The sequence below is a fragment of the Myotis yumanensis genome, unplaced genomic scaffold (genome assembly GCF_028538775.1).
Source record: "Myotis yumanensis isolate MYYU_CA2020_CCGP unplaced genomic scaffold, mMyoYum1.0.hap1 SCAF_2, whole genome shotgun sequence".
Classification (NCBI taxonomy): Eukaryota; Metazoa; Chordata; class Mammalia; order Chiroptera; family Vespertilionidae; genus Myotis; species Myotis yumanensis.
The window spans coordinates 46628869-46646140 of NW_027223753.1; the positions used below are offsets into that span (position 1 = coordinate 46628869).

The 17272-nt window shown below is 37.7% G+C and overlaps 1 protein-coding gene across 1 annotated transcript in view; it reads left to right on the top strand.

Moving 5' to 3' along the window:
* Positions 1-17272, top strand: part of RAVER2 (ribonucleoprotein, PTB binding 2) — an 85172-nt gene that overhangs the window by 35073 nt on the left and 32827 nt on the right. The window contains exons 5-8 of the mRNA XM_070405287.1: positions 6488-6614; positions 13244-13329; positions 16188-16253; positions 16411-16522. Of these exons, the coding sequence (XP_070261388.1) occupies positions 6488-6614; positions 13244-13329; positions 16188-16253; positions 16411-16522 (391 nt within the window). The remainder of the gene's footprint in view (positions 1-6487; positions 6615-13243; positions 13330-16187; positions 16254-16410; positions 16523-17272) is intronic.

Below are 17272 nucleotides of genomic sequence, written 5' to 3' on the forward strand. Positions count from 1 at the left end.
CTAAGGAGGGAGAGTGGTCAAATTCTAGGTGAAGCAGACCTTTCAAGCAGTAGTATGAATTGAATTTGCCTGCTTTAAGAGTTGTAAGTGGTCTAGTGCAGTGGTCGGCAGAGCCAAATATCAACAGTACAACGATTGAAATTTCTTTTGAGAGCCAAATTTTTTAAACTTAAACTATATAGGTAGGTACATTGTTATTTACTTAATTAGGCTACTCCTAAGGCTTAGGAAGAGCCACCCTCAAGGGGCCAAAGAGCCACATGTGGCTCGCGAGCCGCAGTTTGCCGACCACTGGTCTAGTGGACTGAGGGTATGAAGGAAAATGTGGTGAAATGGTTGGTTGATGTCAAATCAGGCAGCACTATTGAGCACCTAGAGTATTTAGATTGCATTTGATGAGCAGTGGGGAATTTATAAAGTATATAAACAAGGTAGTGACAGGAGCAGAGTTACGCCATCAACAGATGAGTCTGAAAGTGGTTTGTAGATGAACTGGAGAGACGATGTTAGGGGAGGGAGATTGTTGTTAGTCTCACATCTCGCTCCCTCCTCTTCTTATTCTTGACCTCACCTCTGGTCCCAGACCCCTTCTCCCCTTTTTCTTAGTTTGTGCTTCCTCTTTTAGGTTCTTCTGTCATTTTCATATTCTTCCCTGCATAATTCATCACTCCAGCCATCCTTTCACTATCAGTTTCATTGCCTTTGGTTAAATTGTCTCTGTTGAACCTAAGAGATACCTACTTCTATGCTGTGTCTTCTTGGAGAAAAACAACCAGATGTTTTGATGAGACTACAAATGTATGACATTTAAAGCTGGTCCCACCGCAAAACTTTAGCTCATCTCTCATCAGTGGTGCATTTCCACTTTCTACAGTAGTTGTCGTCTCAAATCTTCTTTCTATCAGGGGATCATGGCTTTTATTTTAGAAATATCAGGGTCATGTGTTGGACTCATTCAACTTTTCTCATACTCCCCCTGCAAATGTGCCCCACTTTTTTCCTTTTACTTCTTTTTCTCTTCAATAACGTTTATTCCACAGTTGCTTATTGGGCACTTACTACATGCTGGGCACTATGAGATGTGTTTAGTGAACAGAGCAGACAATCCCTGCTGTGCTTCCTCCTGCCAAAGCAGGGGCTCGTGCCATGTCCCCCGTCCTCAAGGGTCTTGATCCTCATCATTCTACTTATTTTCACGTGTGGCTCCACTAGCTCCATCCCATCTGCTCACATCTTTTCCTTTAAAATTGTTTATCCAGATACTGGCCTTCATCTTATTTTCCTTCCCAATCGGAGCTTCTGGAGCAGGTGGGCCCCACTCAATGTTACCATTTCATTTCCCATTTCCCTCTCAGCCCAGTGCACTGCCGTTTCACCTCCACTATTCAAGTGAATCTGTTCTCAGGAAGATTAACAGGGATTTTTTAATGTTTAGGCCACACAGGTACTTTTTAGCCATCATTGCTTGGTCTCTTTGCAATTCTTAAAGCCCTTGAATTCTGCTACACCAGTGTTTTCCTAGCGGCTCCTCCCCTTGCTCTGTCTGTTTCTCTCAGGGCCAGTGTCAGTAGACGTCTGTATTTGACCTTCTCACAGTTTTTCCTTTTAAATATTCCAATGGCTTTAGTTATTGCCAGGCATTGATTACTTCTAAGCATATATATCTTGGACCAAATTACTCTTAGAATTAAATCTATATTTTCAGATGATTATTAGACATCCCACCTTTATGTTACAGAAATAGTGCAGTTTCAACATTTCTCTTTCCAAACACCTGTTTTCTCTGGGACTTGATTTTCTATGCTTTGTAATATCTACATATGGCATTAGTTCATCCAAACTAAAACTATCTGAACCAAAAATTTAGTTAATCATGATTGGTCTCCCTCATCTACTCCCCAAATAAAAATGTTAAAAATATTAGCAAATTCTTTCAGTTGCACTTCCTGATATCTCTTATTCCTTGAGACTTGTTAGTGTCTTTGTTACTTTACTCAGGATCTCATCTTTTCTCACCTTGATGATTAGAATAACCCCTGCATAAGCACCATGTAATTCGTCTGCCCCTTTGATCCTTCTTCTACAAGAGTGGTCTTTTTTATCCTCAAATCGGATTGTGTCCTTCTCTTGCTTAATATTCCTTAATGACGCATTATTTCAAATTCCTGAGCCCTGGCTGGGTACTCAGTTGGTTAGAGCGTTGTCCCAATACACCAATGTGGCAGATTCCATCCCTGTCAGGGCGCATACAAGAATAAACCAGTTAATGCATAAATAAGAGGAACAACAAATCGATGTTTCTCTCTTTCACTTTCCCATCCCCTCTCTCCCTCCCGCTCTCTTACTAAAAATCAATCAATAAAATATTTAAATAAAATTTTAAAGCAAATTATATCAATGATAGTGAGAAATCTTAAATTTTTCTCTCAAAAGTAATGTATTACATTGATATTTTCTATAGCTTCTTCATGCATATCCTTTAATAAGTTTTCTGAGATTTAAAAAATATCATGAATAGGTATTAAATTTTATCATAGTAGTTCCACAACTATTGAGATAACATGTGATTTCTCCCTAAATTTATTAATGTGCAGAATTACATTGATAGATTTTCTAATGTTAAACCATCCTTGTACTATAAACCTTAGTTGATAATTATTTTTTTCCAATGCATTGACTAGATAGTATTTAATTTGGTATATATGCAAATGTGCTCATAAGTGAAAAATGCTTAAAATTTTTTGTGGCATCCTTACTTAATTTTGGAATCAATAGAACATTGATCTCATTTACTGATTTAAATATTTTTTCCCCTCCCTGTTTTCTTTCTATTTATGGATAAACTTGTATAAAATATGGTTATCTATTGTTTGAAAGTTTAAGAAGTCTCATTTATGAGAACATGTAGACATAGTCTTTGAGCCTCTTCCAGAGGGAAATTATTGATTACCACTTAAGTTACTTCTATGAATATTTAGATATTTTATTTTTTTCCTTTCTTTGCCATATTTGGCATTTGATTCCATTCTACAAACATCCATTTTGTCTAAGTTTTCAAATTTATTGCAACAGTTTTTTCTAATAATTTATTATTTTTAAAATTTGTCATGTCTATCTCTTTGTTTTCGTTGTGCATTTTATTGACTTGCATTTTCTTTTTTATTCATGATAAGTATTGAAGGAGATTTCTCTATTTCATCCCTTCAAAGAAACAGCTCTTGTTTTGTTCATTATTTCTGTCTTTTGAATATTGCTGCCCTTATTTTTATAATGTCTTTGGGGTTTTTTTGGGTTGACTCTTTCCCCTCCATTTTTATTGATATCAATGCTTAGTGCCTTTGTTTTCAATCTAGATGTTTTCTGATGAATGAATTTAAAGCAAGTTTCCTTTTAAATAAGTATGTATCAAATATTTTAGATTATTAATGTCTCAAATTTTTATGAGTTCCTTTTAAACTAAAAGCTTAATTAGTTGTTTGTTGTTGTTTTCAGTTTATAGCCACTTAGGAATTTTTAAAAGCTAATCTTCTGATATAAATTTCTAACTTTGTTGCATTGTGGTCAGAGAATGTAGTCTCTAATATTGATTTTGGGGAAAGGGATATCGTGGTTTCTTTTGTGGGTTGGTGCATTGGTTGATTTTTGTGACTGTGCCATGTATACCCCATAACAATGTGTCCTTTATGTTTGTGGGTTATAAAGTTATATTTATACACATGTGTGCTTATAAGTATTAGTTTGAGCTTATTGTTACTCAGATCTTCCATATATTTAATTATTTTTTTTGTCTGTTTGATCTGTCAGTGTCTGAGAGGAATGTATTAGAAGTTATGATATACTAGAGGCCTAGTGCACAAAATTCATGCATGGGTAGGGTCCCTAGGCCTGGCCGGCAATCAGGGCCAATTGGGGCTTTCCTTCCTGCTGCCGGCTGGGGCCTTCCTTCGTTCTGTGCCACCCCCTGGTAGTCAGCGCACGTTATAGCGAGCGATCGAACTCACAGTTTCCGGGTCAAACTCCTGAGGGGACACTTTGCATATTAGCCTTTGATATATATACTAGAGACCCACTGCACAAAATTCGTGCACTGAGGGGGTGATCCCTCAGCCCGGCCTGCACCCTCTCACAGTCCAAGAGCCCTCAGGGGATATCCGACTGCCGGCTTAGGCCCGCTCCCCACAGGAAGTAGGCCCAAGCCGGCAGTCAGACATCCTTAGTGCTGCTGCGGAGGTGGGAGAGGCTCCCGCCACTGCCACTGTGCTCGCCAGCTCTGACCCCACTGATGCATGACTGGGGCCGGGGAAGGACGTGGGAGGTTGGCCAGCTGGGGAGGGACCGCGGGAGGGCTCCAGGGCATGTCTGGCCCATCTCACTCAGTCCCAATCGGCTGGACCCTAGCAGCAAGCTAACCTACTGGTCGGAGCATCTGCCCCCTGGTGGTCAGTGCATGTCATAGCAAGCAGTTGAGTGGTCTTAGCATATCATTAGCATATTACGCTTTGATTGGTTCAATGGCCAACTGGACGACCAGACACTTAGCATATTAGACTTTTATTATATAGGATAGATAGATAGTTGTTGATTTTTCTTTCTCCTTATTCTGTCAGTCATTGTTCCTTTCATTTGTTTTGTTTTGTTTTTATGGTCTTGGCTTTTGTATGCAAGATTGAAATTAATGATGATATTGCATACCTTAATTTCCATGCATTATGCAGTATTGCCTTGTGTTTATTGCTTCTTGGTTTTCATTTTCAGAGAATAAAACTTTTGAAAATTTGTATGGCTGCGAATATTCTTATTTTTTCACATATTTAAGAAATAACTCAGCTGGATATAAACATATAGATTTAAATTTCTTTTCCTGAAGCACTCTGAAAATATTAATTTGTTGCCTTCTTGAATCCAGGGCTATTGCTTTGAGAGAGAAGATATTAATCTACTTCTTGTTTCTTGGAAATATGTTCTTTCTTACAGAAAGCTTTTAGCGTTTTTATTTTGACTTTAATGTTCTTAAATTTCACATAAAAAATGTGACTAAATGTGTTTTCTTCTTATATATCATACTAGAGGCCTAGTGCACGAATTTCGTGCACTGGTAGGGTCCCTAGTGGCTGCTGGCTGCAGGCCGGGGCCTTGCACCCTTACCCTGGCTGGCCCCACCCCCTGGTCGAACTCCAGGACGAACTCCTGGTCGAGGGGACAGTTTGCATACTATCCTTTTATTATGTAGGATTTGGAATACTATGCACCCCGTTTCATCTGTGATGTTTAATTTTTTTTAATAATGGGGAATTTTCAGCCATTATATCTTCAAAGATTTTATTTTCTCCTTCAGGGATTTCTATCTTATGTAGGTGGGGACTTCCAGCCTCTTCATTGGCTTGTTTTTTGCTTTTGTTTTGCTTGCATTTTCCATCCCCATGGTTTGTCTTACTTGTTTGCATTTCCCCCCTTTTTTATCCTTTGCTGATGTCTTTGGAAATATTCTTTGAACTGATCTTTCAGGTCACTATTTTGTTTTTCAGTCACATGTATTCTATTTAACCTGTTAACCTATTTATTACAGCACAGGACAGAGGTTAAGGATAATGCTTTATGAGTTTCTTTGTTATCCTCATCTATATAATAGGGTTTGTAATACCAACCTTGTCGAGTTGTTTTTCAGGATTGAGTGTTATAATCCATGTAAAATACTTGGAATAATGACAAGTATATAGTAAGCGAGAGCTGCTTTTTTTTACAGTCATGTTTTTCATACCCAGTATTTCTTATTGGTTATTCTTTGTAACTACTTGTCCTCGCTTCATGTTACCAATAAAAATCTGTTATGCTTTTAAGTGTTTGAAGAGGGATTCCAGATGTCAGTGTCAGTTCTCCATTTTCTGATGGCTAACAGTTTTCCTTTTGTAACAAAATACCAATATTCTTATCTATCAGGCTGGCTTTTAAAACCAGGAACAATTTCATGTTATTAGGAAGCCACCCAATTACATATATGTAAGGCCAGTCCATCTTTTTTTCTCTTATTAGAGGATTAACTAAGGAAATCAAGACCTTTATTATAACAAAATGTTATGTAAAGCAACCCACATTATTACAATTTTGATCATTATAGTGAAGCTCTTCTGTGATATCAAAACATTCATATTTTGTTAACAAGTTATCTTCCTGTTATAAATTCAGATCTCCTTGGCATCTTTCTACTTGTAAAGAGATTTATCTTACTAAATTGTTAGTCTTCTTAAAGCTAATTTGTATTTAACTGAGACATTCTGTGAGGATTTTAGTATGAGCTGTGTAGTAGAGTATAACATAATTACGAAACTGTGGTTGAATGTATACAACAAAGGTATAATACAAAGCAAATTGTGTTTATCACAAAATAAATCTTATCAGATGAATGAGAATTTCTGGAAGAATGCCTTTAAAATGTCATCTTTTATACTTATCCTTGTTCTAATGTTTCCTATTTCTGTATTCATTGAAGATGCACAGTAATCAGAAGGGCTTACTTCCAGAGCCAAATCCTGTACAAATTATGAAGAGTTTAAACAATCCTGCCATGTTGCAGGTTCTTCTACAACCCCAACTCTGCGGGCGAGCTGTTAAACCAGGTAAGCACCGTGCGCTGATTAAATTCAGAATGATGGCATGAAGTTAATTGTGCTGTTTTACATGAAGAAAACACATTTAAATTAGTCTAGAAATAATTAATTTTCTAGGACTTTTCAATGAATTTTAATTAATGATTTGAGGTGATAATATGTTTTGGCCTTTTTTTTGGTGGATACAGTCTTCTTATGTGTTCCTAATTTTTTTTAACCATTAACAAATGTTAAATATTAAATCTTCAGTTTAGCTCCCAGTTGACATGAATTTATAGAACAGATATTAATATACTACATTGTTATCAACAATATCAATAAGGGATATGATATTCTTTGTAATATTTTTAGCAGAATTACTTTATTGGGAAGTATTAAAGGTCTGTTTCCTCTTTGCGCTTTATTTTTGTGAAATTGTTTCATTTTGTAGAAAATGACAAAAACATTATTTTCTAGGCAATGTGGAAATCTTAAAACATTATCATATACATGAAATATCTACTTAGTATTCTTCTCTGATAAGAGCTTGCTTACCTTCTGAAATGAACAACTGTACATACACAAATGTGTATTTTAGCAGTTTGAGGAAATGAATTCCTATATTCAACACTAATTTTTAGAGTAAAATATTTAGAGTAAATATGTTTGTTCAGTTTTAACCCTTCACTGGTCTAACACCAGCTAGTGGACTGCAGTTCATTTCTAGCACTGACGACCCAGAGTTCACCTAAACCCCATAGTTAAGGGCTTAGTCCCCAACACATCTGCCCCAACTTCACATTCCAGCACAAATTCAGGGGGTCCCCAGGCCACCGTACTTCTGACCAACTGACTACAAATTTGGGTGTTCCTATGACCCCTCAGGTTTGATAAATTGCTAGAACAACTCACGGAACTTACGATTACAGTTTTGTTATCAAGGATACAACTCAGGAACAGCCAAATGAAGGGACACCTAGGGCTAGGTCTGGGAAGGTCTTGAATACAGAGCTTTCATGGAATCAGAGCACATTACTCTCCCAGCACTTCAGTCTATTCACCAACCAGGGATCTCTATGGAACTAAATTCGATGTCCAGGGTTTTTATTGGGGTTTCATTTGTAGGTATGATATTTCATCATCTTATTGAACTCAATCCTCTGTCCTCCTACTCTCTCTGGAGGTCAGGAGGTCTGGCTGATATTACATGGCTTAAAGGCCCAGCCCTCTAATCACTGGTTGGTCTTTTTGGCATGACCAGCCCCTATTCTGAAACTATTTAGGGGCCCACCTAGAATCGCTTCATTGACATAACACAGATACTCTTGTCATTGGGGACATTGCAAAGATTGAATTTTTCTTTCAAGAACCAGGCATGAGGACCAGTTAATTCTTCATTGTACAACAATATTCATGTTAAGTACTTCATATTCTCATCAATTATTTGTGTGTAAGCAGCAGCTTTAGAGGTTTTCTGGCTCCGCCTATTACACAATCAGATATCTCTTCTGCAATTTTAATGGTATAGAGATATCCTTGTTATGTCTTGGCTAATTGAAGCCTAAGAAGCTCACTATTTCCCAAGGCAGGCTATTCCCTGGTTTGACAAATTTAATTACTAGAAGGTTTTTCTTTATAATAGGTGGCAATTCCCACAACCTTTAGCCACTTATTCTAGTTCTCCCTCTGAAGAAACACAGATTAAATCTATTTTTCCATAAGAAAAGCCTTCTAATATTTGAAGACAAGTAACATGAAATCTTAGTCATCTTTGTTTTTTTTTCCTGTCTTCTATTCTCCAGACCAGGGGTCCTCAAACTTTTTAAACAGGGGGCCAGTTCACTGTCCCTCAGACCGTTGGAGGGCCGGACTATAGTTAAAAAAAAAACTATGAACAAATTCCTATGCACACAGCGATGGCAAAAACACCCAGCGGGCCAGATAAATGTTTTCAGCTGGCCACATGTGGCCCGCGGGCCATAGTTTGAGGACCCCTGCTCCAGACCAATGGTCTCCTTTTATTTATTTACTTTTGGATTATGGACCCCTATCAGTGAAATGAATTTTGAACAGAGCCCCAATATATACAGTATATATATCACATACATGTCAAATATAGAAATGCACTCTTGTCAACCCATATAGGAAGACATCTTAAACTTAATAATTTTATTCTTAAGAAGAAAGTAAATATAAATAATGGTTCTAATATTTTCTTTTTACACCTCTTATACCTCTTTGGAGACTACAATTCTGTATTTGACTTTCCATAACACGTCAGGGTATGCTCTCTAGATCCCCTTCGCAAGTAGGTAAGGCCCAGGGTTTCTGGGTTGTCCTGAAATGTGGTGGAAACAGACATGGACATGTCCTACAGATAAGATCTGATCAGCGCAAAGTGCAGTGATCATTAAGTTTCCATGAAGTTTTCCGAGATAATATTAGTGTTTAAAGAAGTATGTCACCCTCTTGGGTCTTTTAGAAAGTATTGTTCACACCTTTGGACTCTGGGCTATTTTTAGTAACTCCTCTCCAACATTATTTTGTTTTTGATCTAAGAATATATATTCTCTACTCTCCTTTCTTCTCACATGGATATATGGGCATATTTGATTATGCTTCTTTATTTTAGCTGTACTTTCACAGTTTTAACTAAGATATTTTAACATTACACTGATAGAGAAATTATTCCACCAAGCATGGTGAAATAATTCTTTGTGTGGAGTGGCAAGGGAAGAGGATTAAATCTACCTCACTGAAATACATGCCAGACTTCTGGAGAATGTATGAAAAGCTTCTTGGTATTCAGGAAAGACAAAGCATCTTGTTCAGTGTATTATATTTTTCTTTTATAGTTGGTACTTCTTGTGTCATATTTAACAAATCTGCCGAATTCAAGGCCCGTGTTTTCTTCAAGAAGTTCTATAATTTTATCTCTTACCTTTAGATCTGTGTTCCATTTTGAGTTAATTTTTGCTTATGGTGTGAGGGCAAAGTCCAGGTTAATTTTCTTTACAGTTGCTCCAACATCATTTGTTTAAAAAGATTATCCTTTTCCACTGAATTTTTTGATACCTTTTTCAAAAACCAATGGACTCTGTATCTGTGTCTCTACCTCTGGACTCTGTATTCTGTTGCATTGATCTAAATGTCTTCTTTATACCAATAGTACTTTGTCTTGATAAATGTAGCTTTATAATAAGCCCCAAAATCAGTTAAAGTAAGTCCTCCAACTTTATTCTTCCTTTTCCATTTCTTTTGTCTACTTGAGATCCTTTGCATTTACATATAAATTTTAGAATCAGCCTGTCAATTTCCAAGAAAAATTATCTGCTTGGGAATTTGATTGATACTGAGTTGAATGGGCAGATTTGACAAATTTGAAGCCAAGTCATAGATATGGTATATATCTCTAAATTTTTTTAGCTCTTCTTTCATTTCCCTCAGAAATATTTTGTTTTCAGGGTACAAATCTCACATATATTTTGTCAGATTTTTTCATAGGGTTTTTTATTTTTTCTATTTTAAATAAGAGTTCTTTTTAAACTTCAATTTTCTATTGCTTGTTGCTAGCATATGCAAGTTCAGTTGATTTTGTATATTTATCTTGTATCTTGCAACCTTATTATTTCTAGTATGTTTTTTTCTAAGGATTTTCTATATAGACAATCATGTCATCTACAAATTAACATAGTTTTACTTCTTTCCTTCTAATATTTATACCTTTTTTTTCTTGTTTTAATAGAATAGGTAGAAATTTCAGCATAATTTGTGCATTGAACTGGTGAGAGTGGACATTCTTGTCTTGTTCCTCATCTTACAAAGAAAGCATTCTTGTTTTATTACTAGGTATTATGTAAGCTATTGTGTGTTTTTGTCCCCCACAGGTTTTGTTTTCCAAGCTAAAACTCCCTTTTACTCCTCTATTGCTGAGAAATTATATCATGATAATTGCTGGAATTTATTTATTTCTTTTTTTCATTAATTGAAATGCTCTCTGGGATTGAGTTTTGTTGTTGTTGTCTATTGACATGATCAATTACATTGATTGATTTTTAAAATATTAAGCCAACCTTTCATTCCTGGGGTCTACCTCCCTTGGTCATGTTGTATTATAATCCTTTGTGCATATTGTTGGGGGGGGGGCGCATGGGCTGCTCTCTACACGGGGGAAGCGAGGGTTGTTAAGCTATAGCTTCCTGGTGAAGCAAACAGGCTCAGTGTCTCAGCCCATTAGGTTTAGCAATGTCCAATTACTTTTGCTTTATTCTTATTAATATTTAGCTAACTATGGTAACAATAGTGCTGTTCGGATCTTTTATATCTTTACTAATTTTCTGTCAACTTAATTCTGTTAGTTATGTGAGGGAAGGATGGAGCATAGTGAGAGACCTAGCCAGTAGCTCAGGGTAAAAGCAGCTAGATATGAGATTGTGGACATTTTCAGTGTTTTGATTCTAGTTCTTGTTTTAAACTGGGAAATACTGTTTTCACTAAAAGCTGTGAAATATATTTTACTGTCTTATAACAAGATACAGTGACTCTCTGAGAAAAAGGAAATAGTTTTTAATTTCTAACCATAAATTTTTGCTTTATATATTTTGAACCGTTGTTACTTGGTGTAGAGACATTTTAGCTTGTCTCATCCTCTTGATGAACTGACCTCTTTATCATTATGAAATGACCATTTTTTATCCATCTTTCCTAATAAACAGTGTCTTTCTTTAAGCACCTCATCCTAATGATCTAATCTTCCTACCACCTACATTGAAACTAGCGCATTCTAAAAAAAAGCATTTTCTAATAGTCAGTTTTCCAAAAATGTAATGGGCTGCCTCAGCAAGTAATGAAAATTTGAAACAGTTTTTAAAGCAAGGGATGAACTTGTAGGGATGTTATATATGTAAGTTCCAAATGTTTTTTATCATTGGATTATTTGCTTTTTGAAGTGCTTTTTACATCTGACCTCCACTCGTTCTAATTGTTGTATTGCTAGAGAAATGTGTATATTATGACTATTTCCAGTTACTTTATAATAATAAAATGAAATTGCTTCATTTATTTTGTTCATTGTGAAAAACATCTCCTGATATGTAGTCTGGTATTTGTGCTCTTAGACAAATTTGATAAAGAGTACGGTTACCATTCATTCCTTTTATCAACTGTTGTTTCTTTTGACTTTATTATGTAAACTAGAGGCCCAGTGCACAAAAATTTGTGCACTCGGGGTGGGGGGGGGGGGGGTCCCTCAGCCCGGCCTGTGCCCTCTCGCAGTCTGGGACCCCTCAGGGAATGACCACCTGCTGGCTTAGGCATGCTCCCCGGGGGATTGGGCCTAAGCTGGCAATCAGACATCCCTCTGGCAGCCTGGCAGCCCTCGGGGGATGTCCACTTGCCAGCGTGGAGCAGGCCTAAGCTGCAGTCGGACATCCTTAGCGCTGCTGAGGAGGCAGGAGAGGCTCCCACCACCACCGCTGTACTGGCAGCCATCAGCCTGGCTAGTGGCTGAGCAGAGCTCTTCCATGTGACAGCGCCCTGACCACCAGAGGGCAGCTCCTGCATTGAGTGTCTGCCCTCTGGTGGTCAGTGTGTGTCATAGTGACCAGTCATTCCCAGTCTTTCTGCTGTTAGGGTCAGTTTGCATATTACCCTTTTACTATATAGGATAGAGGCCTGGTGCATGGGTGGGGGCCGGCTGGTTTGCCCTGAAGGGTGTCCCGGATCAGGGTGGGGGTCCCCACTGGGGTACCTGGCCAGCCTGGATGAGGGGCTGATGGCTGTTTTCAGACTGGCCACACCCCCTTCAGGGTCGGGGTCCCCACTTGGATGCCTGGCCAGCCTGGGTGAGGGGCTGAGGGCCATTTTTAGGCCGGCCTGCGACTGAAGCTCCCAGCCTCTCCTTTTTTTCTTTTTTTTTTATTCTGGGATTTATTTACCTTCTATAATTGAAACTCTGTTGCCGTCACTGGCACCGCAGCCGGCTGAAAGCAGGTATCTGGGGTTTGTTTAGCTTCTATAATTGAAACATTATTGCTTCCGGAGCTCAGAGCTGGGCCGCGGCAGGCGGGGAACCTTGGCTTCCTCCATCACTGGAGCAAGCAAGCCTCCTGCTCGCTTCAGCTGCATGGCTGCCGGCCGCCATCTTTGTTGGCAGTTTGCATATCTCGCTGATTAGCCAATGGGAAGCGTAGCGGAGGTATGGTTAATTACTCTTTTTGTCTTTTATTAGATAGGATACTTTTTATGTATATATATTTTCCTCACAATTGTACTGTGTAGTTTTCAAAGACAGGTTTGTATTAAGTCCTTGCCTCCCAATCCTTGCCAAAATACCCCAAACCTAACAAAAATACTGAGCAAATAACATGGATGCAACTAGTAGCATACTTGTTAAAAGATGGAATTGGTTTTGTTGCACTAAAGCACTAGAGAAAAGAAAAGCTAGGTTTGGTGTTTTACCATTATTACAGAAGGTGTGGGGATTTTAAATATCGCATGGAAAGAATCCTGTCCTTTTTGTGCACTGAAAAGGTCAGTATATAAATGAACTTCCAATTAATTTGTTAAAAGTTTAAAGAAATATTTATCCTTTTTGAAGTTTGTTTTATTTTTAAATTCCATATATATCATAAAATTAAATTACTTTTATTTTCTTAAAGCAGTTCTTGGAACACCTCACAGCTTGCCACATCTGATGAATCCATCCATCTCCCCTGCATTTTTACATTTGAATAAAGCACATCAGGTATATAAACAGCATTGAATATTGAAACATCAAAAATTTGTAGTGAATATTTTGTTTGTTCTTTACAATTAAAGTTCTCAAGTTAAATGAGTATTTTAAAAAAAATATTAAGCCAAAAAGGTAAAAATTTGTTTTACCTTTTTCAGATAAGTATTTTAAAATGTGTTTGTATATATAACTATAATACTGGAGATGAACATTAATTTCAGGTAGCGTTAAGGCTGCATCTATATAGGAGCCCAGTTACAAATCAAACCTAATACATAGGTATGTGGTTAAATGTTGGCCCATGCACTGAAGGGTTGAGGGTTCGAATCCTGGTCAAGGGCACGTACCTAGGTTGTGGGTTTGCTCCCTGCCCCCCAGTCAAGCAACCAATTGATGTGTCTCTCTCACACTTCCTTCCTCTCTCACTCCCTCTCTTCCCTCTTTTCATCCCTCCTTTCCACTTTCTCTGAAAAACAATGGAAAAAATATCCTCAGGTGAGGATTAAAAACAAAGATACAAAAACATAATGAGAACATCAGATCAAATTAAGCTAATCAAAGCAGCATCATTATATATCTATTGATTCCTGTGTGTAAGGCATTAAGTAAGGAAGGGTATATTTTGTGTGGTACATTTTTCTGTAACGAAATCAGTATAGTCATTCATTGATTAACAATAGGGATATGTTCCAAGAAATGCATAGTTAGGCGATTTCATCATGTATGAACTCACCTGTGTTGGTGCACCTATATTGGGCACTGGCAGGAATGGAAATTACTTGGGTGAATCAGTGAGTGAGTAGTGAAGGCCGAGGACATTGCTGTACACTAGCATAGTCTTTATAAATACTGTACACTCAGGCAACATTAAACTCATAAAAATTATTTTTCTCCAATAAGTAAATCTTAACTTACTTTTACTTTTTTACTTTATAAATGTAATTTTTTATTTTTATTTATTTAAATATATTTTTATTGCTTTCAGAGAGGAAGAGAGAAGGAAAGAGAGAGATAGAAACATCAATGATGAGAGAGAACCATTGATCGGCTGCCTCATGCACATCCCCTACTGGGGATTGAGCCCACAACCCACGCATGTGCCCTTGATCGGAATCGAACCTGGGACCCTTCAGTCCACAGGCCGGCGCTCTATCCACTGAGCCAAACCGGCTAGGGCTAAACGTAATTTTTTTGACTTTTCAACTCTTGTAAAAACATATAGCTTAAAACACACATTATACATTTATACAAAAATGCTTCCTCTCTTTATATCGTTATTCTCTAAGCTATTTTTTATTTCAAATATTTATTATTTTTACTTAAAAATTTTTTTTTGTTAAAAACTAAGACACGAACACACATTAGCTCAGGATCACCAGTATCACTGCCTTTACCTCCACATCTTTCCCCACTGGAAGGTCTTAGGGCATGGAGCTGTTATTCCCTACCACTGTCATATGTTTGGTCCATCATTGACCAGAATGTTATATGGCGCATGACTATAGCTCAGAACAAGTCCTCTTATGTAGCCTTAACTCAGAAGAGTATTTACAGAAAGAAAAACAATAAATGAATGAACAATAACTCTTATTCTTAAATTTTAATTGATGTTATAAAAATAATTCATATATTAGAGTAAAAATTTGTTTTACCTTTTTCAGATAAGTATTTTAAAATGTGTTTGTATATATAACTATAATACTGGAGATGAACATTAATTTCAGGTAGCGTTAAGGCTGCATCTATATAGGAGCCCAGTTACAAATCAAACCTAATACATAACAGATGATTGTAGATTGGGTGAATGGTCCTACACCTAGCTTTTTAAGGGAAAGGCCTACTTTTATTTATTTTTCATTTTTAGAATCTAACGTAGGACCTTGTACATTATAGGGCCTTTGTTCATTCATTTACTCAACATGTTTTAATGAGAATCTCACATGTACTAGATGCTCTGCTGATCATTAAGACTACAGTATTGAACACATGTTGATCGCCACTGTTCTTACAAAATTTCAACAAATAGAGAAAATAAACAAATAATTTATTACAATAAGGTGTGAAGAGTGATACAAAAAGGGTATTCAGAGAATAGACAATGTTCTCTTTATTTTAGAATTAAAATCAAAATGCTTGATTTTGCCTTTAAGGCCTGTCCAAGCTGGGCTCACCTGCTGCCATGCTCAGGGCACCGCTATCTCAGCTACAGTGGCCTGCTTTGGTCCTCAAAGGGCCTTGTTCCCTTCTCCTTAGGTCTTTGCTCCTGCTGTTCCTTCTGCCTGGAATGCTCTCCACTGCAGCATCACCTGATTCCCCCAGATTTCGCCTAGTTATTCTCCGCAGCCTTCCAATCTCTGCGCAATAGTTGGTTCCCCAGGAAAACCTTTGAATTTAACAATCTCACTCAATTCCGCCACTGTCTGTTCTCATAGCTCCTTGTATTTTCCCTTCGTGTTCTCATTGCCATTTGTATTTATGTTTTTATACTTAGTTAATGCCTTATTTCTTCAGGGAACGATAAGATCCATGAGGGCCGATCATAGTGCTGTGTTTCTCACTGTGTAGTACAGTGACTGACATGTAGAAAGTGCTCCGTAAGCCTTTGTTGAATGAGTAAATGAATAAATAGGTGACTGAATGATGCTGACGTTAAAGTCACATCTTGTATATCATTACAAGAATTAATTGCTCTTGTCTGCAGTTGAAACGTGAGATGCAAAGAAGCTGTTGCTTTTGCTCAGATCAGCTAGAGAATTAAACCATATGAATTAGGTTATACAACAAGCAGCTTCTAAAAATTAAACTAACTTAATGTTTTACATTTTTCACAGAGCTCAATTATGGGTAATACTTCTAATTTATTCCTTCAGAATCTCTCCCATGTATCACTGGCACAGCAACAATTAATGAAGTTTGAGAATATTCATACTAATAATGTAAGTATGGAATTACTTTTTCTTTTGGAATGAATTTTTTTTTTTCCCCCTATAATCAGGCTATTGGTCAGATTGAATTTTCACTTGTGTAGCCTCTTAACTCAGTTAAATCCTGCTGCCATTGGCAAAGGTCTTACTTTCTCTTCTTCTTTTGCAGAAACCGGGCTTACTTGGAGATCCCCCAGCGATGGTACTTCAGGCTGCAGTAGGAATAGGGTCAGCACTTCCCTTGAAAACAGAGTTGGGTCATCATGGAGAAGCACATAAAAGTAAATGATGTGTATTTACTGAGAAGTCAGTAAACAGTCAGATTTGAGGTTTAAAGATAATTTACCTATATTCTACTTTTTACAGGAAGGTCAAATTTGAGTTTTTAGTCATTTAAAATTTCCAGGGCTCTTTTGGCTTTTCTGTTTTTAATATTAGAAAACTATTGATGTTGCTGATGGATTTGTTTTCATACCAAGATAAGACTTTCCCTGTGGGATAAGCTTTAATGTTTGGTAAAGGTTCGCAGCAGTGTGAGGCAAACACATAGGTCCATTTGAGAGTGACGTGCTGCCCACTGGGCTGACAACAGATTACACAGGCATCCATTGAATTTCTGCCTGGATAAGAAAACCTTAGCTTTTATAAAGGAACTAGAGGCCCAGTGTGTGTGGGGGGGTCCCTCAGCCCGGCCTGCGTCCTCTCACGGTCCGGAAGCCCTCAGAGGATGTCCAACTGCCGCTGAGGTGGGAGAAGCTCGTGCCACCGCTGCTGTGCTTGCTAGCTGTGAGCCCAGCTTCTGGCTGAGTGGCGCTACCCCTGTGGGAGTGCACTGACCACCAGGGGGCAGCTCCTGCATTGAGCATCTGCCCCCTGGTGGTCAGTGTGTGTCATAGCAATCGGTCATTTCACCATTTGGTCAATTTGCATATTAGCCTTTTATTATATAGAATAGCTGGTGTTTGTTAATTTAAAGTTTCTTTATTTACTAGAGGCCCAGTGCTTGAATTCGTGCACCAGTGGGGTCCCTT